The sequence below is a fragment of the Musca autumnalis genome, unplaced genomic scaffold, assembly GCF_047663935.1.
Source record: "Musca autumnalis isolate F117 unplaced genomic scaffold, ASM4766393v1 scaffold_4, whole genome shotgun sequence".
NCBI lineage: Eukaryota > Metazoa > Arthropoda > Insecta > Diptera > Muscidae > Musca > Musca autumnalis.
This window is the reverse complement of record NW_027411977.1, coordinates 52,126,494-52,153,375: the sequence shown is the minus strand read 5'-3', so window position 1 is coordinate 52,153,375 and position 26,882 is coordinate 52,126,494. Positions and strand designations below refer to the sequence as shown.

The following is a 26,882-nucleotide window of genomic DNA, read 5'->3' as shown; positions in this document are numbered from 1 at the left end:
CTATAATTTGACATTTAGGGTTCTTAAGTGTCAATAAACTTATATAACAAAATTTGTGGACATAGGGCCACGATTTGGTATAGCCCCCATATAACGGTAGCCCCCGATTTACGGTATTTTGACGTTTTTAGGTACATTTTCAGACCGATGTAGCTATAATTTGACATTTAGGGTTCTTAAATGTCAATAAACTTATATAACAAAAGTTGTGGACATAGGTCCACGTTTTGGTATAGCCCCCATATAACGGTACCCCCCGATTTACGGTATTTTGATAATTTTACCAACAAATTTTAACCGAATTATCTGTAATTTGAGCATTTGACATTTGAAATTCTTAGTGGTCACCACACCTCTCCGCCAAAAATTGTCAAGAAAGCCCCCATATAACGGTACCTCCCGATTTTCAGTAAGTTGATGATTTTAACTACAATATTAAACCGAACTAGCAGCAATTTGACATTTGAAGTTTTTAGTGGTCACAACACCTCTCCATAAAAAATTGTCAACATAGGTCCATGTTCGGATATAGCTCCCATATAACGGTATTTTCAGTAATTGGTAATTTTAGCTAAAATTTTTAACCGAATTAACTGTAATTTGACATTTGAAGGTTGTAGTGGTCACCACACATCTGCATCAACAATTTTCAACATAGCCCCAATATAACGATACTTCCCGATTTTCGGTACTTTGAGGATTTTACTTAAAATGTTTAACCGAACGTAGGTCCATGTTTTGGTATAGCCCCAAAACAAACCTCCCGATTTTCCGTACCTTAGCATTATTTTTTGGACGAACTTTCTGTAATTTGAAATTTAAAAGCCAACAAAAATTGTTCATTTAAGTTCATATTTACGTATAGCCCACATAACTCCGAACTAGCTGTTAATGATATTTGAAGTTCCCACGTTATGTACCGATTTTCGGCATTTTGAGGATTCTAGCTACAATTTTTAACCGAATTAGGAGTTATTTGACATTAAAGGCTCCCATCAAAACTGTCAACCTAGGTCCATGTTTTATTATAACCCCTATATATCGGTACCTCCCAATTTCTAGCCCACCAAAAATTGTCAACGTACATAGTTAGATATAGGCACCATAAAAAATGGCCTACCGAATGAAACATTTTATGTACATTATCTGACATTTTAACGTACCCACTTAAAGTTGGGGCAGGAATGACAACTTATTATTTCATTTTAGTTCAGAATATTTTATGGTGGAGGGTATGAAAAGTTCGGCCCGGCCGAACTTAACGCTTTTTTACTTGTTATTTATTAATTCTTTTATTTTGTAATATTGTAACTTACCGTTTCTTCTAAAGATTTTCACTGTAATTGCTATCGTCTTGTAAGCATAGCAGAACTATATGAATCATTTGTACATACATCCTGAGTCTATCAGCGCTAGGTTGAGATATTAGATGTTGCCTTTATATTAAAGAAATTACAAATTGGTAGTTGCGAAGTATTTGACTATACGAACTTTGTTTTTTGTCAGTTAACTAACAACAATTGTTGCGACAGCGGTAGTTGTGTGTGTGGTTTGTTGAAAAAGTCTCAATGTTATTGTGAGACGATGGTGGGGGTTGTGTTGTGGTTTGTTGATACATTGTCAATGTGATGGTGATATGATGAGACCGATGAAAATGTAGGGAAAGCCCAGCAAATCAATCGTACCGACATCGTAACGAAATTGGAACAATGCACACAGCTCTTTATTATAAACCAGCATTCCGCAGCTGCGAGAGCCCTGTTGTTACTCACTTTGACCAAAATCCTCTCCACCCATAAAAAACATAAAAAATATATTGGTACCCAAACATATTAAATTGAGATATGTTACAAAATGTTGCAAACATATAATTGTTTGGACACAAACAACTTATGTTTGGATCCAAACATATATTTTTTTCAATCAGTCCCAAACTAATATTTGTTTGGATCCAAACATATTTCTAACATATAGGGGGTTATCATGAATGAAATTTCCCCGTGAATTTCGTCTTTCCGCCGTTGCAACTTAAGGGAGAAAGTGAAACAATTCACGGGGAATTGCCGTTCATGATAACCCCCATATTTTTCTGCGTGTACAAGAGCGAAGTGAAGAAGGCTAAGGCTTTTCAATGAGTCTATAGGAGGAGTTAATGAAGCTGCCAGGTTTCGCAAGTTTCTATCCAAGGATCCTAAATCCATGGGTAACATCAAGCGGGAAAACGGCACATCGACAAACTTCGGCTTAGAAACTCTGAATCTGTTGTCAGAAGTGCACTTTCCGGGATATATTGACTTTCAGCCTTATAAGTATCCTGGACCGGATAGCTTTGCACCGGCTATGCTGCAAAACGTGGCAGAACCGGTGCTGGTAATCTTAAAGTGATTTATAGGGCCTGTTTGCATCTATCGTACATACCTAATTAATGGAAGAAGGTAACGGTGACTTATATCCCCAAGGCTGGGAAGCCAATTCATATATTATCTAAAGACTACAGGCCTTTTAGTCTTTCTTCCTTTCTCCTAAGAACTTTGGAAAGATTACTTGACTATAAAATTAAGTCTCAATTAGATCCTATAATAATAAGCAAATCACATCACGCCTACATCAGTAGATACTGTCTTACGCGAGGTGGTTGGGCATATTGAGAGAAATATGGAAAGTTCGGGCTTTACGCTTGCAGCCTTCCTCGCCATAGATGGGGCTTTCAACAGTGTAAGGCTTGAATCCATCCATAATGCACTCAACAACGCAGGAATTTCCTCTATTCTTGTTCGGTGGGTTGATGAGATGCTGAAAAACAGAATCATCAACTCCCATCTAGGCGAGAGGAGTTCTCTCACACCTTCTTTGGCTCTCGGTAATAAATGAAATTCTTGTGAACTTCAACCGTCTAAGAACAAAGGTGGTAGCTTATGCTGACGATGTTGTTGTACTCATTAGCGGCAAGTTCGTGCCTACCCTATCGGACCTGATGCAGGACTGGCGACAATGGACTACGAGTCAACCCAACTAAGACGGAACTAGTACTTTACTCCAAGAAGCGCAAACTTCCCGAATTTCAGCTGGATGGAGTCACCTTATGACTATCTTTGGAAGCCAAATACCTCGGTGCAATCCTAGACCACAGCCTAAGCTGGAAAAAGAACATTGAAGAGAGGCTACAGAATGGTCTTATGACACTCTATTCCTGCAAGAACTCCATTGGCAAAAGTTGGGGCCTCAGACCAAAGGTCATACACAGGTTGTATGTAACAGTGGTTCTACCCATACTAACCAATGGTGGACTTGTCTGGTGGCACACTCTCGGAAATAGTGCGCTTTTGTCCAAACTATCAGATGTGCAAAAATCCTCATCTCTTCTCATTTATGGCGCTATCAGAAGCACACCTCAGGCCGTTTAGAATATGGTTCTTGATCTCCAACCTCTGGATATCCTGACTCATTTACAGGCGGCAAGGACGGCTTTTAGACTTCGAGAGACAGGGGTGTGGCAATGCTCACACCTCGGACAGGCAAAGGTTTTAAACCCATTTTATGAACTACCTGATTTCGGTGGACGTAACAGTTATAGTACTTTGGTGATAAATCCACCACACACTGCCCAAAAAATTGGTCATCTGTAAATACAACTACTCCGAATCCGTTCCTACTCGAAATCCGATCCGACTTTCACAAATTGTTGTAGGATTGTTGTTTTTAGCTACAACAATGAGGTGGTAGAGTTTTTTCATCGATTGGACCATAATTGAGGCCTTTAGAGCATTTTCGTGAAAATGCTCCTTTGGCCCTATACAAATTACTATGGAAACAAAGTTCTCTCGTGTGGCATGGGTTAACATTAACCGATTGTCATAAAATTTCATAGGTAGGTACCTGACGCCAGGATCGTACAATCATCCGCATACGTTACGATCTCAATGCCGTCTGGAGCGGGCGGAAAGGTAGAGGTTAAACAGTTCCGGAGACACCAACCCTCCTTGGGAAAATCCCTGTTTTACTCTACGGGGCTTGGATTTCTTGTTCCTGAATTCCACATACGACTGGCGACCACACATATAGTTGATTATCCAACGTTGTAGACTTGGCCGGAGGGTTGTCTGCTCGATGTCCTCGAACAGCGTGGAGTGCTTGACAGTATCAAAGGCTTTTGATAAGTCAAGCGTCACCATCACTGTTTTATCACACGGCTGCTCCTGGTTGAGTCCTCGACAATGCTTATGATCGGCAACTTGATAGCTATTTCTAATGCTGGGGAGGACTAAGGCCTCAAGGGTCAGTAGCGGGACCACCCTGCCCATTTTCCAGACTTCGGGAACAATAAGGATGGCTAGCGACAGGTTGAGAACATTAGTGAGATACTCCACTTCCGGCTCATCCAGCTGTTTCAACATTACCATGGAAATTCGGTCAGGGCCCAACGCTTTGGATGATTTAGCGTTCCTGATGACATTCGCAACATCATCCATTGTAAACTGTGGTGGTTCATCATCGGCAGGAAGAGATCTAACACTCTGCTTTTCGCCCTGTCACTCTCGGGGTGCTCAACAAACTGTCGATTGATGTAACTTGCACACCTCTTCGGGTCAGTCAACGTAACATCGCCAAACGTGACTGAGGTCCTGTCATCCCTTCTTCCGGGGTTCGAGAGTGACTTAGCCGTTGCAAACACTTTACTTATACCGGCTCCAATGTTGCAACTCTTCAGATGATTTAATCACTTGTTCCGCTTATGTTCGCCGACCAGCCTGTTAACTTCCAGTGTCAGCTTCCTGACTCTGGGGTCGTCGGGGTTGGGTCGAAGAAGCTCATCACGCTCATTTGCTAATCCCGTCGCCTCTGATGGGAAATTTGGTCTTACTTCAGGTATTCTACCAGCAGGTATATGGCGAGCGGCTGCAGCATTGATGTCTCGAAACGTCCTATCCGCTACCCGAACATCAGAAGGATTGCGCAATTCTCTGAAGCGGTGATTGGTGAACTCTTTGAAACTCGGCCAATCAGCGTTCACATGATTGACGAATGGCGGCGTTCATAGGTAATGAAATCGGGTGGTCTGCTGATAGAGACAATTATGGGGAGATGGTCTGATCCAAGGGAAATTACGGGTTGCCAGTTAACGTCATTTGTCAGTCCAGGTGACACGATGGTTATGGCTGGCAAACTGTGACACTCTCCTCTAATTCTGGTAGGTGCGTCCTCATTGACCGCGCAAAACGTAGAACTATCATTCTGCTCAGCCAGGGCTATACCCCTCTGGTCGTTTCCGAGGGCCGAATGCCACATCTCATGATGGGCATTAAAGTCCCACAGGACCAGACGATTATGACCTTTGTAACGTGACCGGTACAAACGTTCCACCTAACTATACGCCCGCCTAATTTTTTTTCATTTATTAATATCTCCTCCACAACAAACCGCAATTCCCTTATCTTCATATTTAATAAATCTATTAAGATAATTTAATTCATAAAATAAAACCATTCCACCCAGCTAAACCCTTTTTTATCAATAATAACTAGTAATATAAAACCAATACTGGTTTTATTCCATTTTACATATTGTTTCCCTAGTTCACTTAAAAATATTCTTTAACACTACCCATCCTAATATACGTTTTACCCTCGGTACCTGGACAAAACTAACAAAACTACACACAAGACACCACACTGGTGCCAACCAACAACAAACATAAAGCGGTTGCCTATTCGTCAACACTACCCACCCCAACATACGTTTGGCATCAAAGGCAAACATACATACGCACACCACACATCACTCTTGTTGACAACACATTTTAATTTCGCACCACCATTCATACTGCAGTCAACATGTTAACATTGATTCTGGTGCATTTTTTGACAACTCGCGCCACATGTGCTTCGCATTCACTTTGCAAACGCATATATATATGATGTTCAGAATTTCACCATTGAGTTTGTCGAGAACCAGAGTTAGTACAAGTGAAGTGATGTGTGGCTTGACCGCAGTCGTAGTAGCCTGTAAGTAACGAGTGTACTTGACCTTATCGTAGCCGGCTACCTGCTCTTTGCCAGCTCCCCCGCTCTTTGCCAGCTCAACCGCTCTTTGCCAGCTCAAACGCTCTTTGCCAGCTCACCCGCTCTTTGCCAGCTCCCCCGCTCTTTGCCAGCTCAACCGCTCTTTGCCAGCTCCCCCGCTCTTTGCCAGCTCCCCCGCTCTTTGCCAGCTCAACCGCTCTTTGCCAGCTCACCCGCTCTTTGCCAGCTCCCCCGCTCTTTGCCAGCTCAACCGCTCTTTGCCAGCTCCCCCGCTCTTTGCCAGCTCCCCCGCTCTTTGCCAGCTCCCCCGCTCTTTGCCAGCTCAACCGCTCTTTGCCAGCTCACCCGCTCGTTGCCAGCTCAACCGCTCTTTGCCAGCTCAATCGCTCTTTGCCAGCTCAAACGCTCTTTGCCAGCTCAACCGCTCTTTGCCAGCTCACCCGCTCTTTGCCAGCTCAACCGCTCTTTGCCAGCTCAACCGCTCTTTGCCAGCTCCCCCCGCTCTTTGCCAGCTCCCCCGCTCTTTGCCAGCTCACCCGCTCTTTGCTAGCTCCCCCGCTACTCGCCCGCATCCAGCTCACCGCTCCGCTTCGCCAACGCTTGTAGCCAGCTACCCGCTCGCCGTACAACGCTCATAGCCCGCTACTCGCCCGCAACCAGCTCACCGCTCCGCTTCGTCAACGCTTGTAGCCAGCTACCCGCTCGCCGTACAACGCTCGTAGCCCGCTACTCGCCCGCATCCAGCTCACCGCTCCGCTTCGTCAACGCTTGTAGCCAGCTACCCGATCGCCGTACAACGCTCATAGCCCGCTACTCGCCCGCAACCAGCTCACCGCTCCGCTTCGTCAACGCTTGTAGCCAGCTACCCGCTCGCCGTACAACGCTCGTAGCCCGCTACTCGCCCGCATCCAGCTCACCGCTCCGCTTCGTCAACGCTTGTAGCCAGCTACCCGCTCGCCGTACAACGCTCATAGCCCGCTACTCGCCCGCAACCAGCTCACCGCTCCGCTTCGTCAACGCTTGTAGCCAGCTACCCGCTCGCCGTACAACGCTCGTAGCCCGCTACTCGCCCGCATCCAGCTCACCGCTCCGCTTCGTCAACGCTTGCAGCCAGCTACCCGCTCGCCGTACAACGCTCATAGCCCGCTACTCGCCAGCATCCAGCTCACCGCTCCGCTTCGTCAACGCTTGTAGCCAGCTACCCGCTCGCCGTACAACGCTCGTAGCCCGCTACTCGCCCGCATCCAGTTCACCGCTCCGCCTAGTCAACGCTTGTAGCCAGCTACCCGCTCGCCGTACAACGCTCGTAGCCCGCTACTCGCTCGCATCCAGTTCACCGCTCCGCCTCGTCAACGCTTGTAGCTAGCTACCCGCTTGCCGCACAACGCTCGTAGTCCGCTACGCGCTCGCATCCCGCTCACCGCTCCGTCCGGCCAACGCTCTTAGCCAGCTACTCGCTCACCAGTCAACGCTCGTAGCCGGCCCGTGATCAATTCCCCGCTCAATGCTTGTATCTAGCTACTCGCCCGTAGCCATCTCGTTGCTCGCATCCCGCTCATCGCTCAGCAGCGCTCAACGCTCGTAGCCAGCTACTCGCTCGCCATTCAGCGCTCGTAACCAGTTATCATCTCATTGGAAGACGCTCGTATTAAACCAGAACCAGACTAGTCAACGGCCCAGTGTGACTCCCAGCGTACCCGTATACCAAAGCAGAGGAACCCAGGGTCCGATCTTCCACCAGATTTGTCCAATTACATATATATAATCATATAGCTATCTGAATAACATATACATATCCAACCAAATCTGAAATTCCACTAACGTACTATTCATTATATTAACACCCAAGAGTTAAATAAAGAATTGAACTTATAAAACTCGTGTTATCACTTAAGGTTTGTGGGTCCTTGAGTTGACCCTGGAGACGACTGAGCTTACCTCAGCCTTAGACAAAACCACTCGTTATATATGGCGCCCGAGCAGGGACCCGACGAAGACACGAATTGCGGAAAAAATTCAATCACCGCCAGCGAAGATCCGTCGAGGTCCATGAATAGTAGTAGTGGAAAGTTGGAAACAGAGGACTACCTAACACCTGAGTCTCTTAGTTGGATATATCTCCTCCGGAAGGACAAGTTAATCGAAAGGTGCAAAACCGCAGGAATAAGTACCGAAGGGTTGACCGTAGAATATCTCCGGAAGCAGCTCAGTAAACATATCAGAGAAAAACGAACCCGAGCATCTGCCGAGAATCTGCTCCTGGAGCTAGAGAAGGAAGTAAAAGCCTCGACCTCTGAGTTCTATACCGAAACCACGATTGAAGTTCCAGTGCAGAACCACCCTAAGCCAGCCATGCCCACCGACATCGACATTATGAACCTCGTCCACAGGTGGTCACTGAAGTATACGGGGGAACAGGACCTGACCGACTTCCTGGAGCGTCTCGAGGAATTGGCGGAGTGTCACTCCATCGATCCGGACCGTCTCCTTCCATCTCTACTCACCATACTGGAAGGCAACGCACTCAAGTGGTATCGGGTCAAACGTGTCGAAATCAAAACATGGGAAGATTTCCGGGCAGAGGCGGAAAAGTTTTTCCTCCCCAAGCGGTACCTAAGCCAGATCGAGCAGAACTTTTACAACCGCAAACAGCACCCTCGAGAAAGAGCTAAGGACTATATACTGACGATGCTGACGAACTCTCGGCGACATCCTCAACTCCGAAATATGAACCACCTAGACCGGATATATGATGGCCTACGTCCGGAATATCGTCATTACGTGCGGCGTCATGATTTCAAGACCCTCGATAACCTGATAGAGCTAACCGATGAATACGAACTACTGAAACGAGATGAAGCCCGTCTTGAGAGACCACACACCTCTCATATGTTACACCCCACCGACGTTCCATACTCCCGGGAAACCCACTGTTGGCGGTGTAAAGGTCCGGGTCATACTCGTGGGAGATGTCACGAAACGCCCATCCTGTTTTGTTCTTATTGTGGCCAGGAAGGTGTATTCACCCGTGATTGTGGATGTAACCTGGGGTGGACCAATGGAAGGATCTCAGCGGTGTCTGGGCCGATCAGTAGATATTTTATCCCCGTGTATGTTGAGGGAGTCGAAGTCCAAGCCCTCGTGGACACAGGTGCCTCCCTTAGTTATATCGACGAAGCCATGAGGTGTTTCCTTCACTCAAAAGGAGTACCTAGGGGAACGGCTAGGAGGAAAATTCAGATGGCTGACCAACGGGTCGAGGATTGTGAATCTGGAATGGACCTATGGGTGGAGTATAAAGGCAAATCAACTCTGTTATCGGTAACCGTCATCCCAACCTTAGCCGAAAGTATGATACTGGGAATGGATTTCCTCGTTAACCGGAATTGCAGGCTAAGCATAGATGGGGAAGTCGTTATCCGCTCCCTTGTCGAACCGACCGTGGACTACGTGCACACCATAACCCCCCGGTCATTCCTCACCGAGTCTCAAGAAGCCGAGTTAAATGTGTTGATATCACGTTATACCGCCACATTTTCACAGAGTGAGGGTAGGTGTCTGGTGGCCAAACACACCATCAAATTGAAGCACAACGAACCCATCAAACAGCGATATTTCCCACGCAATCCGGCTATGATGAGCGTGATAAACGAGGAGATCGACAAACTCCTGGCCCAAGATAAAATTGAACCATCCCGAAGCCCCTATAGCTCTCCCATTGTCCTGGCGAGAAAGAAGCAAGGGGGCTGGAGAATGTGCATCGACTACCGGAAGTTGAATGAAGCCAGCGAGCCCGACGCCTATCCTTTACCGCAGATTAACCCCATACTGGACCAGCTACGAGAAGCCAAGTTTATATCCACGCTCGACCTGAAAAACGGATATTGGCAAATACCCTTGGACGAAGCTTCGAGGCCTTGCACGGCATTTACGGTCCCCGGTAGGGGCCTATTTCAGTGGAAAGTCATGCCTTTTGGGCTGCACTCCGCACCCGCTACGTTCCAGAGGGCCTTGGATCAGATCGTGGGATCAGACCTTCACCCCTTGGTGTTCGTGTATTTAGATGACATAATCGTCCTGGGACGAACCTTCCCCGAACACCTGAAGACGCTGGAAGTCATATTCGAGAGGTTAAAGAACGCTGGGATGCAACTGAACGTGGAGAAATGTGAATTCGTCCAAAAATCCATCAAGTATCTGGGCCACGTCGTTACCCCTGAAGGAATTAGGACCGACCCCGACAAGGTCGAAGCGGTACGAAAGATTCCTCCCCCCACTAATCTTAAAGAGTTGCGACGATTCCTTGGGATGGCCTCGTGGTACCGACGGTTCATCCCTAATTTCTCGAAGCTTACCAACCCATTGAACCGCCTGCTAAAGAAATCGGTCCGGTGGGAGTGGGGTACCAATGAATCCGAAGCATTCGAAAACCTGAAGAGTATACTAACCGAAGCCCCTGTCCTGGTATGCCCAGATTTCGACCGTCCTTTCTATCTACAGACCGATGCGAGCCGCGAAGGTCTCGGGGTAGTTCTTTTCCAGCGCCACTCCGAACACGAAGCCGTTATCGCCTACGCCAGCCGTTCCCTAACCGACCTGGAGAGAAAATATTCGACCACCGAGCAGGAGTGTCTAGCGATCCTATGGGGGATTCGGAAGATGCGGCCTTACCTGGAAGGTTATCGATTTACGGTCATCACCGACCATCACTCTCTAAAGTGGCTGCACTCCCTACAGAACCCCTCAGGACGGTTAGCAAGATGGGCGCTCGAACTACAACAGTTTGACTTCAGTATCGAGCATAGGAAAGGGAGTCTCAACGTCGTGGCTGATGCACTATCCAGGGCTCCGCTCCCATCTGTAGAAGAGTGCTTCGCGATTTCCTCGGTGCCAACCGACTGGTACAAGAAAATGGCGGGCAAAGTGGCCGACAGGAGCCAAAAGTGTCCGGATCTACAGATGGTCGACGGACATCTATATAAGCATTTTCCCCGTAAGAACGCGTATGACCCACGGGCCGAGTGGAAGCAATGCGTTCCTCCAGAGATGCGCTCTACCATCCTTCGCGACCACCACGATGCCCCTCACGCCGGACACCTGGGGGTATTCAAAACATTAAAAAGGATCCAAGAAAATTATTATTGGCCAGGGATGTCAAGGGATGTTCGACGATACGTACGGAATTGTGAAACCTGCGCAAAATACAAAGTAGAACAAAAAGCGCCCTACGGACACATGCACACGATGCAGTGCGCTTCACCCTGGGAACTCGTATGCGCGGATTTTGTAGGACCTCTTCCTCGGTCCAAACTTGGTAACACATCGTTACTGGTTCTCGTGGATAAATTCAGTCGATGGGTGGAACTGATACCCACTAGACGCGCCACAGCCAAGGATGTCGTCAAGGCGCTAAAGGAACGGATCGTATACAGATTCGGTTGCCCAAAAGTCCTACTGACCGATAACGGTGTCCAATTTATGAGCCGTGAACTTAAGTCTTTCCTGGAAGCCCACCACATCGAACATCGCACAACGGCCGTCTACGCTCCCCACGAGAATCCCACCGAACGCGTAAACCGAGTGGTAAAGACTATGATTTCCCAAAATACCGGATCTGACCACAGGCTATGGGATCAACGCCTCCCGGAAATCTCTTTCGCGATAAATACCGCAGTCAGCGAAGCCTCCAAATACTCGCCGGCCGAAATAATTTTCGGCCATAATCCAGTCTTCCCAAAGGCAACACCGTTACCCTACATCACTCAACCTAGGAGCAACAAAATGTACCGAGAGCTCTGGGAGAAAGCAAAGCAGAACAGTGGACAGGCAAGCCGTACCCAACAGCGGTACTACAATCTCCGACGAAGGAAGTGGTCACCGGCGGTCGGAAGTAAGGTTTGGGTGAGAGAAAGACAAATCTCTTCCGCAGCTGAGAAATTCAATCAGAAGCTTGCCCCTAAGTATTCTGGTCCATATGTGATATCCTCCATAATCCACCAGAATATCCTCGAAGTGAAGGATCACAATGGCAAATACAAAAGAGTGAATATCCAGGATCTGAAACCATACCATAATTCACCGCACTCTGAAAAACCGCAACATTAACGTACAGCACAATGTGCTCCACACCATACCAAAACTAGCAACAACCATAAAAAAAAAAAAAAATATAACTCCCTCACCAACCAGATCTCCAAATACAGGCGGCGAAAAAAAAAACAAGGAAAATTGCCCTTAGTAGCAACAAAATCCGTGAGAACCCAACAGTCAGATGTCGGCAATAAATGAGCAGAATTGTCACTCGACCCGCCAAACAGAGAAACCGAAATTCATAAACTTCCCCCAACCAGCCAACGTCGATACTCAATACATGCCTTGCGAGCGAAAGTGCATACTTACATAACCGCTACTAACCAACACCACCACCCGTTTACCCCCGATCACCAAACTCGCACACAAATCCCACTCAATTCGACCATAACCGTACACAGTAAATCAAACAACCGAGTGAAGGAGAGAGATACGGAGAGGAAGAGTGCAAGTGGGAGATACCTAATTCCACTCACCCAATCAAACCATCTCACTCGAGCACACACGCTCAAAACGAGACAAAAAAAAGGCAGGAATACCGTTATCCCTGAATAAGAGGTTACATGGTCGATCGTTTTACAAAATAAATTCAGTCGAGCGGTAGCTGTGTACAAAGATGGAACGTATCCCAACTAAGCCACGGAAGGTAGCTCCTACACCCAAGCGTCCGAAGCCGTACGTGCCTCCAATGGAAGCCAGGACAGGTAGCGTCTCGGACCGTCTGATCCGATTAAGAGACAATCCGGACTGTCCTGCGCCAGGCCCTTCTTCCCAACGACGGATCAGTTGCGGCATCCCTCCGCCCTCAGCCGTCCCAACTCCCCAGCGGTCTGTGCAACACCACCCTCCAACGGATGGCAGGCCCCGGATCATCTCAGACCGAGTTATCCAGATGAGAGATAGTCCCGAATCACCGCCGCCAACGCGCCCTCATCAACAGCAGGTCAATATGAACAACCCGGGAGTCCCGTCAGCTAACCAGATTTCCCAGGTGGAGGTGTTAAGAGGAATGCCATCCCTTGACGAACAAGCTGGACCTTCAAACCGGCCACCGGCACGGCCACAGGATGTTAATGGACAGCCGCAAGCATTTAGCGGTGCTCAGGGCATGCCGCAACAAGAAATTCGGGCTCCTAACCAACCACCAATGCCACCATCCGCAGGAAACCCGCAGCCCGGAGCCCTGGCCTATCTGAACGCCCCGACTCGGGAACAGGAGATTGCGCAGTGGCTAAGCACCTTGCGCATCCAAAGGCCACCTGGACAGAGGCATCAGACAGTGATGCGGTTTGAGAACCGGCCACCAGTTAAGGTGACATACTTGAAGTCAGGCCGGGCCCGGTTACAATGTGGAGGTGTTTCGACCCTCGTCCCCGTGCTACATAAGAATGATCCACGGAACCGCCCTGGACGCCGCACCTAGGCCCATCATCTTATCTCTTGTATTTTAACGCAAACTGTAGAACAGTATTATTTAATTTTGAAGCTGTAGAACAGCCTGATCCTTATTTTGTATTCTAATACTTTAGTCTCAAGCTGTAGGACAGCCATATTCGTATATAGTCAAGATTTGTAAAAAGTAGATAATAATATACTTTGGAAAAAAAAAACATAATAATAATAGACACAGGGAAAAAAAAATAAAAAAAAAAAAAAATATATATATATATAAAAAAAAAAAAAAAAAATCAAATACAAAAAAAAAATTAATAAAAAAAAAGAAATACAAAAAAAAAGAAAAAAATAAAATAAAAAAAATAATAAAAAAAAAAAAAAAACAAAAAAAATAAAATACAAAAAAAAAAATTAATAAATTAAAAGAAATACAAAAAAAAAAAAAACAAAAAAAAAATACTAAAAAAAAAAAGGAGACGAAAACAACTAGAAAAAAAACACTGAATTCGAAAAAAAAATAATGCCTATCCAAGCTGTAGGACAGCCTTTGCCACAATCAAAAAAAAAAAAAAAATAAATAAATAAATAAATAAATAACTTGTTGACATGAGCTCTTCTATGAAGGGTAAAATTCACCTATAATTTAGGTGGTGCGGGCCAATAGGCCGAAACTCAGTCAACCAAAATAAACTATTCCATGGATTAAATAAATATGAAATATGAGTATATGAACAACAAAGAAGTAATGAACAGATCTTTTTTTTCTTTTCTTTTTCTTTTTTTTTTTGAAGTAAGGGGAGAGTTGTAACGTGACCGGTACAAACGTTCCACCTAACTATACGCCCGCCTAATTTTTTTTCATTTATTAATATCTCCTCCACAACAAACCGCAATTCCCTTATCTTCATATTTAATAAATCTATTAAGATAATTTAATTCATAAAATAAAACCATTCCACCCAGCTAAACCCTTTTTTATCAATAATAACTAGTAATATAAAACCAATACTGGTTTTATTCCATTTTACATATTGTTTCCCTAGTTCACTTAAAAATATTCTTTAACACTACCCATCCTAATATACGTTTTACCCTCGGTACCTGGACAAAACTAACAAAACTACACACAAGACACCACACTGGTGCCAACCAACAACAAACATAAAGCGGTTGCCTATTCGTCAACACTACCCACCCCAACATACGTTTGGCATCAAAGGCAAACATACATACGCACACCACACATCACTCTTGTTGACAACACATTTTAATTTCGCACCACCATTCATACTGCAGTCAACATGTTAACATTGATTCTGGTGCATTTTTTGACAACTCGCGCCACATGTGCTTCGCATTCACTTTGCAAACGCATATATATATGATGTTCAGAATTTCACCATTGAGTTTGTCGAGAACCAGAGTTAGTACAAGTGAAGTGATGTGTGGCTTGACCGCAGTCGTAGTAGCCTGTAAGTAACGAGTGTACTTGACCTTATCGTAGCCGGCTACCTGCTCTTTGCCAGCTCCCCCGCTCTTTGCCAGCTCAACCGCTCTTTGCCAGCTCAAACGCTCTTTGCCAGCTCACCCGCTCTTTGCCAGCTCCCCCGCTCTTTGCCAGCTCAACCGCTCTTTGCCAGCTCCCCCGCTCTTTGCCAGCTCCCCCGCTCTTTGCCAGCTCAACCGCTCTTTGCCAGCTCACCCGCTCTTTGCCAGCTCCCCCGCTCTTTGCCAGCTCAACCGCTCTTTGCCAGCTCCCCCGCTCTTTGCCAGCTCCCCCGCTCTTTGCCAGCTCCCCCGCTCTTTGCCAGCTCAACCGCTCTTTGCCAGCTCACCCGCTCGTTGCCAGCTCAACCGCTCTTTGCCAGCTCAATCGCTCTTTGCCAGCTCAAACGCTCTTTGCCAGCTCAACCGCTCTTTGCCAGCTCACCCGCTCTTTGCCAGCTCAACCGCTCTTTGCCAGCTCAACCGCTCTTTGCCAGCTCCCCCCGCTCTTTGCCAGCTCCCCCGCTCTTTGCCAGCTCACCCGCTCTTTGCTAGCTCCCCCGCTACTCGCCCGCATCCAGCTCACCGCTCCGCTTCGCCAACGCTTGTAGCCAGCTACCCGCTCGCCGTACAACGCTCATAGCCCGCTACTCGCCCGCAACCAGCTCACCGCTCCGCTTCGTCAACGCTTGTAGCCAGCTACCCGCTCGCCGTACAACGCTCGTAGCCCGCTACTCGCCCGCATCCAGCTCACCGCTCCGCTTCGTCAACGCTTGTAGCCAGCTACCCGATCGCCGTACAACGCTCATAGCCCGCTACTCGCCCGCAACCAGCTCACCGCTCCGCTTCGTCAACGCTTGTAGCCAGCTACCCGCTCGCCGTACAACGCTCGTAGCCCGCTACTCGCCCGCATCCAGCTCACCGCTCCGCTTCGTCAACGCTTGTAGCCAGCTACCCGCTCGCCGTACAACGCTCATAGCCCGCTACTCGCCCGCAACCAGCTCACCGCTCCGCTTCGTCAACGCTTGTAGCCAGCTACCCGCTCGCCGTACAACGCTCGTAGCCCGCTACTCGCCCGCATCCAGCTCACCGCTCCGCTTCGTCAACGCTTGCAGCCAGCTACCCGCTCGCCGTACAACGCTCATAGCCCGCTACTCGCCAGCATCCAGCTCACCGCTCCGCTTCGTCAACGCTTGTAGCCAGCTACCCGCTCGCCGTACAACGCTCGTAGCCCGCTACTCGCCCGCATCCAGTTCACCGCTCCGCCTAGTCAACGCTTGTAGCCAGCTACCCGCTCGCCGTACAACGCTCGTAGCCCGCTACTCGCTCGCATCCAGTTCACCGCTCCGCCTCGTCAACGCTTGTAGCTAGCTACCCGCTTGCCGCACAACGCTCGTAGTCCGCTACGCGCTCGCATCCCGCTCACCGCTCCGTCCGGCCAACGCTCTTAGCCAGCTACTCGCTCACCAGTCAACGCTCGTAGCCGGCCCGTGATCAATTCCCCGCTCAATGCTTGTATCTAGCTACTCGCCCGTAGCCATCTCGTTGCTCGCATCCCGCTCATCGCTCAGCAGCGCTCAACGCTCGTAGCCAGCTACTCGCTCGCCATTCAGCGCTCGTAACCAGTTATCATCTCATTGGAAGACGCTCGTATTAAACCAGAACCAGACTAGTCAACGGCCCAGTGTGACTCCCAGCGTACCCGTATACCAAAGCAGAGGAACCCAGGGTCCGATCTTCCACCAGATTTGTCCAATTACATATATATAATCATATAGCTATCTGAATAACATATACATATCCAACCAAATCTGAAATTCCACTAACGTACTATTCATTATATTAACACCCAAGAGTTAAATAAAGAATTGAACTTATAAAACTCGTGTTATCACTTAAGGTTTGTGGGTCCTTGAGTTGACCCTGGAGACGACTGAGCTTACCTCAGCCTTAGACAAAACCACTCGTTATACCTTCCAAAAGCGGGCTACTGTCAGGCTTATAATCTGAGATATCTCGACAGTTCCACACCTGACTGCTACCCCCATACATTTCATGTACTTGTCGTTAGAGGCAGGCTCAAGCGAAATATGACTGTATTGAACAGACTGGTCACGGTGCTCTTGCATCAAATTTAAATGGAAGGTGCTTACACCTGGGAAGTTTTTGCGGAATCTGAAACTACAATGTTCATAGATGAGTAAAATCAAAAAACAAAAAAAAAATCGCGGGAGCGCTTTATAAATAAATCGCGATTTAAGTTGAAATTTTTAGGGGTTGTTTAGGTTTTTGCGATTTTGCTTGGAAACCGCAAGTCCTATCAAAAAGGGATTAAAGTAAATGTTGTAGCTATCAAAATTCTCTACAAGATTGACATTAATGATATTTTCGTAGGTTTTACAACTTTTGAGATATAGAAGTTGAAATTGGGACAATTCAAATTCAATTCAATTCTGTATCGTCTCCTTATAAAACAATGTCATGACTGAAATTTCCCAACTTAAACTCATATATCTAAAAAATGGTACATGCTAGGAAAAATTACATAAGCCAGTCTTGTAGATAATTTTCACAGCTATAATATTTTCTCAGGTCCCATGCAGATAAGACTTGCCGTATTCAAGCAAAATCGCGAAACCCTAACAAAAAAAACCTAAATATGTAAACTGAGCTTCTTTATCTCAAAAATGGTACAGCCTGAGAAGATATCATAAATATCAATCATGTAGAGAATTTCCACAGCTACAACATTTTCTTTAGCTCCATTTCGATTGGACTTGCGGTTTCCAAGCAAAATCGTGAAAACCTAAAAAACGCCTGAATTTTGACAGCGATTTATTTAAAAATCCCTACAGCGATTTTTTCTTGTTTTGGAACATTGCTGTTTCAGAATTCACAAAAACTTCCCCTGTGTAAGCGGTTTTCATTAAAAGTTAATTAAGGCGCACCCTTCATGACATTGTGTTATAAGGGGGCGATACAGTCAGTGCATTGTTCCAATTTGAACTTCAATATCTCAAAAGTGGTAAAACCTACGAAAATACCGTAAAGGTCAATCTTGTAGAGAATTTTCATAGCTACAACATTTTCTTCAGTTTCACTTTGATAGGAATTGCGGTTTCTAAGCAAAATTGTGAAAACCTAAACAACCCCTAAAAATGTCAACTTGAATCGCGATTTATTTAAGAAGCGCTCCGGCGATTTTTTTTTTGTTTTTTGATTTTTCTCATCTATGAACATTTGAGTTTCAGAATCCGCAAAAACTTCCCAGGTGTAAGCAACTTCCATTTAAATTTGATTCAAGAGCACCGTGTGGTGCAAATGGAAAGCTATTCCCCCACCTCCACATCTGGTGCGATCCTTTCTTATTACGTTGTAAGCATCACAACGTACTGAGCTGTGGTCGTTCAGCATGGTTTCCTGCACCGCCGCGACCTTGATCTTTCGATTCATAAATTCCACTATTTCATCGATCCTACCTCGGAGCCCATTGCAATTAAATTGCAAAAAGGATGCATTTTCTGGGATTGGAACAACAACGGCTGGTGTTAAATGCTGCGCGTGCGGCTGCTGTTGGGGGTTTTGTGGGGGAGTTTCGTAATCTGACGACGACGACTCACTGGGGGCTGTGTTCGCCCTAGTCCCTATCGTAGTCCCTCGCGTGGGCAAGTCCAGAGCAACCCCTTAAATGCACCCACTCCTGACATCTATTGCATCTCACCGAAGATTGGATTGGTGAAGATGCAGATTTGACAAACCGAGCACAAAAATATTGGTCCTGGGTTTTCCTCCGTCCCGGCACGGACCAAAAGAATCCGGAGAAGACATTCCGGGATATGCTGCTTCCAGCACAGAAAAACGAAACAAATACAAACACATGTACACTGAGGTGGCAGCCGCAGGCTAGAACTCGGATGTTGAGTGGTCCCGAGTCAATCCGGTACAGAGAACCCGCTACCGTGGGATTGATGTTAAAAAAAAGTGGGACCTATCGGCGTACCACTACAAATGTTCAACATTTTGGTTTAAGGGCGTTTAAGGATATGTTCGAGGATTCTTTGGAATTTTTTACCGAAGTTACTCCTAGTGTTCCTATTTACAGTGATATGTTTTTCGTGGGTTTAAATTATATGGTGACCAAATGAAATGACTGGTCCACAATGGACTATATCGGCCCATTCCTTTAGGTATTTCCCCCGCAAAACTTTTGAGCTTTAATCCAAATCCATATTTTTGTCATACGCCCAAAATTCTGAAAACCCTCTAAATATGTACATACGTTTTTTTAAAAAGAAGTGTTTCAATTCATACAGGCTGAGGGTTTATCTTTGTCGGCCAAGCCGACTGATACTTTTTTATTTGTAGATATTTATAACTGTTTAGAAATCATTCTTCTACCATTTCAGATTAGAATATGGACAATATGGATGGTGAAACGTTGCCAAAAAACCAAAAGACTTCCAATAAAATTATAGAAAAATCAGAGGAAAAACAAGTTAGCAATAACACCATTCTAACAAAACATTGTGAAGATCCGGTTGCTGAAGAAGGATCTGATGAAAATCAAACAAAACCTAGCCACAACCCTGAAATAAACCATTCCGATGAGCCTAAAACTGTTGAAAACTCTGAAGAAAATCTAAAACAACCTAAAAAGGAAGTTGCAACAACAACCAAATGTGGAGAATCTGCTGCTAATCCTAACATTAAATATAAAACCAAAACGATAACAGTTAACAATAAAAATGGCAGCACTCTCGAAAAAATATTCAAATATTTAACTGATTATGAACTTGAGACTTTCAAAACATATGATAATTTTACAAAATGGTTACAACGACCCGTAGATGCTGCAACATTGGGAGTATTTCGTATGTTATATGGTAAGTGAATCGGGTTAGAAGGGAATGCAGATCAGAATTTACTTATAACTAGTTACCTTTTTTTGTGGATTTAGGTGCGGCAATGTTAATTGACATGGCAGAGGAACGAGGGGGCTCAAATTTAGATGTTCGATTCGGTGAACCACTGCATTGTCATTTCCCCTTGTTCGACGCCATACAGGTGTTTAGTTTTCCCATTATGGGTTGCATCTATTTGGGCATGTGGCTGGGAGCCATTGGCATTATGTTGGGTTATCGTTTTCGCCTTAGCTGTTTGGCCTTTATTTTGCCATATTGGTATATTTTCCTACTGGACAAACCGGCATGGAATAATCACAGTTATCTATTTGGTTTAGTGGGTACTATGCTGCTCTTTAGCCAAGCAAATCGTTATTGGTAAGAATTAACGTGTGCTTGATATCAATTTGTTGTAATATATGTATGTGCATAATTAATGGCATTTTGTTTTTTTCAGTTCCTTGGATAAATACCTCAATCCCTCAATGCCATCCACCGTACCATATTGGAATTATTTTCTCATCAAATTTCAATTTTTCCTACTCTACATGTATGCTGGTCTAAAGAAACTTACCGCTGAATGGCTGTCAGGTTATGCCATGTCTTCGCTCAGTCGCCACTGGGTATTGAGTCCATTTCGTTGGGTACTCTCCGAGGATCTGGCCGATTTGTTGATTGTCCACTGGTTTACGGCAATATTCGATTTTAGTATTGCATTCTTCATGACATGCAGCAAGACGAGACTTTTCGCCACACCATTTATGGTCAGTTTTCATTTGATGAATTCTCGTTTGTTTATAATTGGTAAGTGATTGCGGATTGTTGTTTGAATAATATTTGAAAATTTTATTTTGAAACAATATTTGACACCCAATGTAAATAACTAAAAAAATAAATAATAAATAATTAAAGAGAAAGTGATCGTTGTAGCTGCTAATACACGTTATTTGTACGCCCTCCACTATAGTATGATCGATCTAGCCATGTCCGTCTGTTGTAATCACTCCAGAGTGCGCAATAATTAAGCTAGAACGATATATTTTTGCACTCGTTTGTATTTTTGATTAGCAGGTTAAGTTCCAATATGGGCTATATCGGTCCACGTTTTGGTATAACCCCCATATAACAGTACCTCCCCATTTTCTGTATTTTGAGGATTTTAGCGTCCATTTCTAAGCGAACTAGCTGTAATTTGACATTTGAGTTTCACAGTGGCCAAGAAATTTCTCAATCAAAAATTGTTAACATAGGTAAATGTTTTGGGGTAGGTCCAACATAACATTACCTTTCGATTTTAAGTATTTTGAGGCTTTTAGGTTTGATCGGACTACCTGTAATTCGGCATTTGAAGTTCTCAGTGGTCACAAAACTTGTCCACCAAACATTGTCGACATAGGTCCATGTTTTGGCAAAAGACCTATATAACGGTACCACCGGATTTCAGTTATTTTGAGGATTTTGGCTACATTTTTGACCGAAATACCAGTAATTTGTGATTTAAAATTCCCATGGCATAGACCTCCCGGTACTAGGTATTTTTAGAATTTTAGATACATTTTTAACCGAACTACCGGTAATTTAACATTTGAGGTTCCCAAAACAAAAACTAAAAACTTCTCCACCAAAAACTGTCAACATAGGTCCATGTTTTGATATAGCCCTCATACAATGATATCAGCCGATTTGCGTTTTTTTTAAGTTTTAGCCACATTATCCAACTTGAGGACCGAGATAGTGGTGACATGCGCGCAAAATTTACATAAGCTATCGAATGTGACCTAGGACTTTGAGGTAATTAGTGGTCGAAATTATTGACCCAGTGAACTTTAGGTCCAAAGCGCTTTGGATGGTTTTACTCCTCGGATAATATCAGCAACATCACGCATCGTGGTTGTTGCATCCTATGAAAGAGAGATCACCCCGTCGCTTTGCTATTCAAACCAGCTTGATTTGCTTGTTGATCTATGGGATGGCTCTCATGGCAAAACCCGAGCAAGTACTGCAACGAAAGCATGTGTTTGTTTTGTTGTACTGGAAGAATCTTTGCCCCCTCATGTAGATGGTCCACTGGAGCTACGCGGAGGCACCCTGTTGCTGTTCTCAGGAAGGCATTCTGACAAGTTTAAATATTTTTCCATCGTGTGCCATATAGACTCGCGGACCAAACAGGCGCCGCATAGCTTCGCATAGCTTACCACCGATCGACCTATCGCGTTATATGTGGTTTCTTTATATGCGACATGCTCGGACTTAGAGAACATGTTGTCGAATGTGACCCTTATAATTTTGAGGTAGTTTGTGGTCGGAACTCTGCTACAATCGACCATGACATTCAACTCTGTTCTCACCTCTGTCGTTCATGTGGGGAATATAGTGGTCGTAGATTTAGTGGTGTGTATCTGCATATTCCTCACGTGGAAAAGGTGGTAAGATCAGTCAAATAGCAGTTCAGCTATTGACAAATGTCATCAAGGAAAATATCTAATGCAAAATCGTGCAATCGTCCGCATATGTTACAATCTCAATGAAGTCTGTAGAGGGCGGAATACAGGAGAGGTAGAGATTAAACAGTTCCGGAGATATCAACTTGGGGAACTCTCTGTTTCACTCTACGGGGCTTGGACTTCTTGTTCCTGAATTCTTTGTACGACTGGCGTCCACACATATAAATGATTATCCAACGTTTCAAGCTTGTCTGGCCCTGTGACTCCCGGTGTGTTCGACAAACTGTCGATTGAAATAACTTGCGCACATCTTTGGGCCAGTCATTGTAACATTGCCAAACGTGACTGAGGTCCTATCTTCTTTCTTTCCAGGGTTCGAGAGTGACTTAATCGTTACCCACAATTCATTTATTCAGGCTCCAATGTTGCATCTTTTCAGATGATTTAACCACTTGTTCCGCTTATTCTCACCGACCAACCTATTAACTTCCAGTGTCAGCTCCCTGACAGTGGGATCACTGGGATTGACTCGACGAACCTCATTATGCTCATTTGCTAATCCCGTCGCCTCTGCTGGAAAGTTTTGTCTCAAGCGAGCGGCCGCAGCAGTGATTATGTCTCGTAACGTCCTTTCCGCTACTTGGCGAAAGTGCGGCTCAGAGGTGATGAAATCGGAAGGTCTGCTGATGGACACAATTATGGGGAGATGGTCTGATCCAAGAAAAATGATGGGTTGCCGGGTGACGTCATTTGTCTGACCAGGTGACACAATGGTTATGTCTGGCGAACTGTGACACTCTTCGCTAATTCTGGTAGGGGAGTCCTCATTCACCGTGCAAAATGTAGAGATATCAATTTGTTTCCAGATCTGACTACTACCCCCATACATTCCATGTATTAGGGTCAAGCTCAAGCGAGATAGGTCTGTATTGAACAGACTAGTGCAATAGGAAAGCTAATCCCCCACCTCCATTTCTGGTGGGACCCTTCTTCAGTACGTTGTAACCATCACAGCGCTGTAAGCTGCAGTTGTTGTTGTTGTAACCCCTACAGGTAAAGTTGTATCGGTGGAGAAAAAAAGAAAAGAGAAGAAAATTCGAAATTAGTAGATAGGCATCTAAGTATCCACGTTAAGCCCTAGAAAGCGGGCCGCTAAGACTGGATGTGTCCACAATGACTCCGGTGTCAGGTCCGTCGGGTTTGCATGACATGCAAAGAGGTGTCGTGTGATGTGTGGTGATTGGCCACATGTTGGGCATGTATCTGTTATCTCAGGATTCAGGACGGAGAGATAACTGTTGAGGTACCTAGAGATGCCAGACCGAAGTTGGGATAATATCGATCTGGTCTCCCAAGGTAGTGTCCTCTCATCTTCATTTACGGGTGGAGGGTCCCCCACCTAACACAACACTGCTTGTGTAGGATGAGATATGGTCCTCTACCACTCTTGTGTGAGCTTGCCTCAGTGCTGTTTGAATGTCATCGTTTGTTGGGTTTGTGGGGATTTGGGGAAAGTTTGGAAGTTCTTTACGGTCCTCACAGCAGTTGGATCTATATTCCGGGACCGACGCAAGGTCCAAGGACTGATACATCCCCAATACAGGAATCAAAGCTGCGGTTGTTGTTGAGCTTGGGTTTCTGCACCGCCACGACCATGATATTATTCCGACACTTCCTCGATCTTACCTCGGAGCCCACTGCAATTAAATTGCAAAAAGTATGCATTTTCTGGGATTGGAATAACAACAGCTATTGTTAAATGCTGCATGTGCGGTTTCTGTTGGGAGAACAGTGGGGGTGTTTCGTAATCTGACAACTACGACTCGCTCAAGGCTGCGTTCACGCAGCATGCAGCAACATAGTCCCTTCGTGGTCCCTCCTATGGACAGGAAACAACCCCTTAAATACACCCTCTCCTGACATCTACTACATATCACAAGGTTAGATCTGGGTGAAGATGCGGATGTGACAAACCGAGCACCAATGTATTGGTCCTGAATTTTCCTATTTATCCTGCTCCCCACACAGAAAAACGATACAAATACAAACATATATACACTGGTGGTTCCCATTTATGAAAATAATTTGAAATTCATCGAGATATGCTGCTGAACCGAGATATTTACACATGACCATTGATCTGCCGTCCGGTCCTTAGGATTTAGATGGGTTGGCCTTGTTGATTACTGCGTTAACCTCATCTGTGGTGAATCGGGGATCCTTATTTTTAATCTTCATCTGAGGACCGATCTTTTGGCCCCGTTCTGCTCTGTTGGATGCACGATAAATTGTTTGCATAATCTAAACGCGTATTTTTTGGCATCATAAATGTCAGCGCCGAAGATACTTATTGCTATATTGTCCTTCCTAATGATGGCTCTTGACAGACTTTTAGTGGTTGAGCAAAGTTTGTGTGAACCATCATGTTTTCTCTGCAGTGCTGGTTTACAATGGCAGCTATCTCCTCAGTTAGTGTTGGTAAGAGAGGATCATCTGGAATATCATCCAATGACAGATAAATGTGAGGCTATATTATAGTAATGTCTACTTCGGACTTCGCGATGAATAAGATAACTTCGATGGTTATGTGGTGTGATATGGTGCAGATTCATTTATACGATGATCACCACTATCCGCTTTCGTGTAAAGGCGATTCAGAGCGAATCGAATGCTTCGTATCCCGAAATTAAGGTTTCCTTCGTGTTTCCTTAAATACACCTCCCCAAGGTTTTGAACTACAGTATGTTTAGAGCTAATTTTCAATATCATTATTTTTTCGAATCTTGTGTAAAGTGTTATTTATGGTAATCAAAATGCTAAATTTAAAAACTTGTCTATATTAATGTATAATGATATAATTAATAATTGTTTTATTCCCTCTCCAACAGGTATGTTTCCATGGGTTTGTCTGGCACAGGTGCCAATGTTTTATGGTTTCGATTGGCCGCGAAAACTAAACAGAGAAAACATTTACAAAATATACAAGAGACTTACTAAAAAGGACACTTGTCACCGTGACAAACAAGAACCAGAAACTGAAACTAAGAACATCAATGAAACTAAGAACCAAGAAGTCCAAGAAATTATCGATAAAAATGATAATACCCTATTATACTGCAAAGGTTGTCAAAAACAACTCAAGTTATCCAATAACTACAGTAAAAAGGAATATTTCCAAACATTTGTTATTATCCTTTACTGTGCATTACAACTGTTCCTGCCGTATTCACATTTCATTACACAGGGTTACAATAATTGGACTAACGGGTTATATGGCTATTCCTGGGATATGATGGTACATTCCTACAACACCATACTGACCACAATAAAGGTGGTGGATAATTCAAATAATAAGACACACTATTTAAATCCATATGCATTTACGGAATATGATCGTTGGATGAAATATGCCGATATGGCACAACAGTATGCCCAGTGTATAAAACGTAATATTGATTATGAACATAAGCGTAATCCGCTCGGCAGTCCTTTAAGTTCTACAAATATTTCAATATATGTTGATGTTTGGTGTTCCATGAATGGTCGTTTTCAACAACGTGTCTTTGATCCAAGAGTTGATCTATTAACAGCAGAATGGTCACCTTTTAAGCGCACACCGTGGTCTTTACCATTGCTAACAGAATTGAATCATATGCGACCACGTCTACGTACCATTGCTGATGATGTTCTATCATGGAATAATTATTCAGATGTTATGTTTGTTGCAGATTTTCCAGGATTGACATTGGATCATTTTATATCGCCAGATCTTACAAATGTTTCATTGACCATATTGGAGGGCCATGTCCGCTACAAAAGTGATGATGATAATGAATCATATTTTCTAACAGCGGGTAAAAGTATTGGCTTACCAGCTGGTGTTATGCATCATATAACTACGCTGGGTTTGAAACCATCCTGTTATCTCTATACCTATGTTAACAAGACAATGGAACAGGAAAATATTATACTTGAAAATACACATAAGGAAAAACCGCTATTACCATTGTGGCAAGAGTTTATGACACGAATTGATAACTATAAACGTTTTCTACAACATATGGGTAATTGTGTATTGTATTTGTTATATGGTGTACCGATTCCAATGAAAATAAGGGAAAAGGATTGAATTGATTAATTAATGTGAAATTCAAAAGATAAATGAACTATGTGTTTGACTGGGTATATAAGGAAGAGCCTATTATTTATTAGAAAATGTCCAACATAACCTCAAATGTTATTTTTTCAAAATTAGTATTAACCTCAAATGTTCATGGAAATCGTCGCTAAAACAAGTTTTTAGACATTTTAATTAAACCATCATATACTCTAGATATTCAATATTTTATAGAATTATTATAAATATTGTGTATTTTTTTTTTTAATTTGATAAAAATCAGTGCCACAAACAAATTTAAGTACTTACATTTCCGAAAATATATTTTTTAATTTATATATAAATATACCCGTTACGTTTTTATAAGAAATTGAGTGATATGTAGTGTTTTGAAAATTTATGTATGCATTTTATAACATTTACAATAAAG

The 26,882-nt window shown here is 44.4% G+C and overlaps 1 protein-coding gene across 1 annotated transcript in view; it reads left to right on the top strand.

The window, feature by feature from the left end:
- The window catches only part of GC (gamma-glutamyl carboxylase), a 64,335-nt gene extending 37,834 nt beyond the window's left edge, over positions 1-26,501 (top strand). Inside the window, exons 2-5 of the mRNA XM_073985847.1 lie at positions 19,397-19,873; positions 19,948-20,269; positions 20,349-20,695; positions 25,224-26,501. Of these exons, the coding sequence (XP_073841948.1) occupies positions 19,405-19,873; positions 19,948-20,269; positions 20,349-20,695; positions 25,224-26,464 (2,379 nt within the window). The 5' untranslated portion in view covers positions 19,397-19,404 and the 3' untranslated portion in view covers positions 26,465-26,501. The remainder of the gene's footprint in view (positions 1-19,396; positions 19,874-19,947; positions 20,270-20,348; positions 20,696-25,223) is intronic.
- Positions 26,502-26,882: the final 381 nt, after the last annotated feature.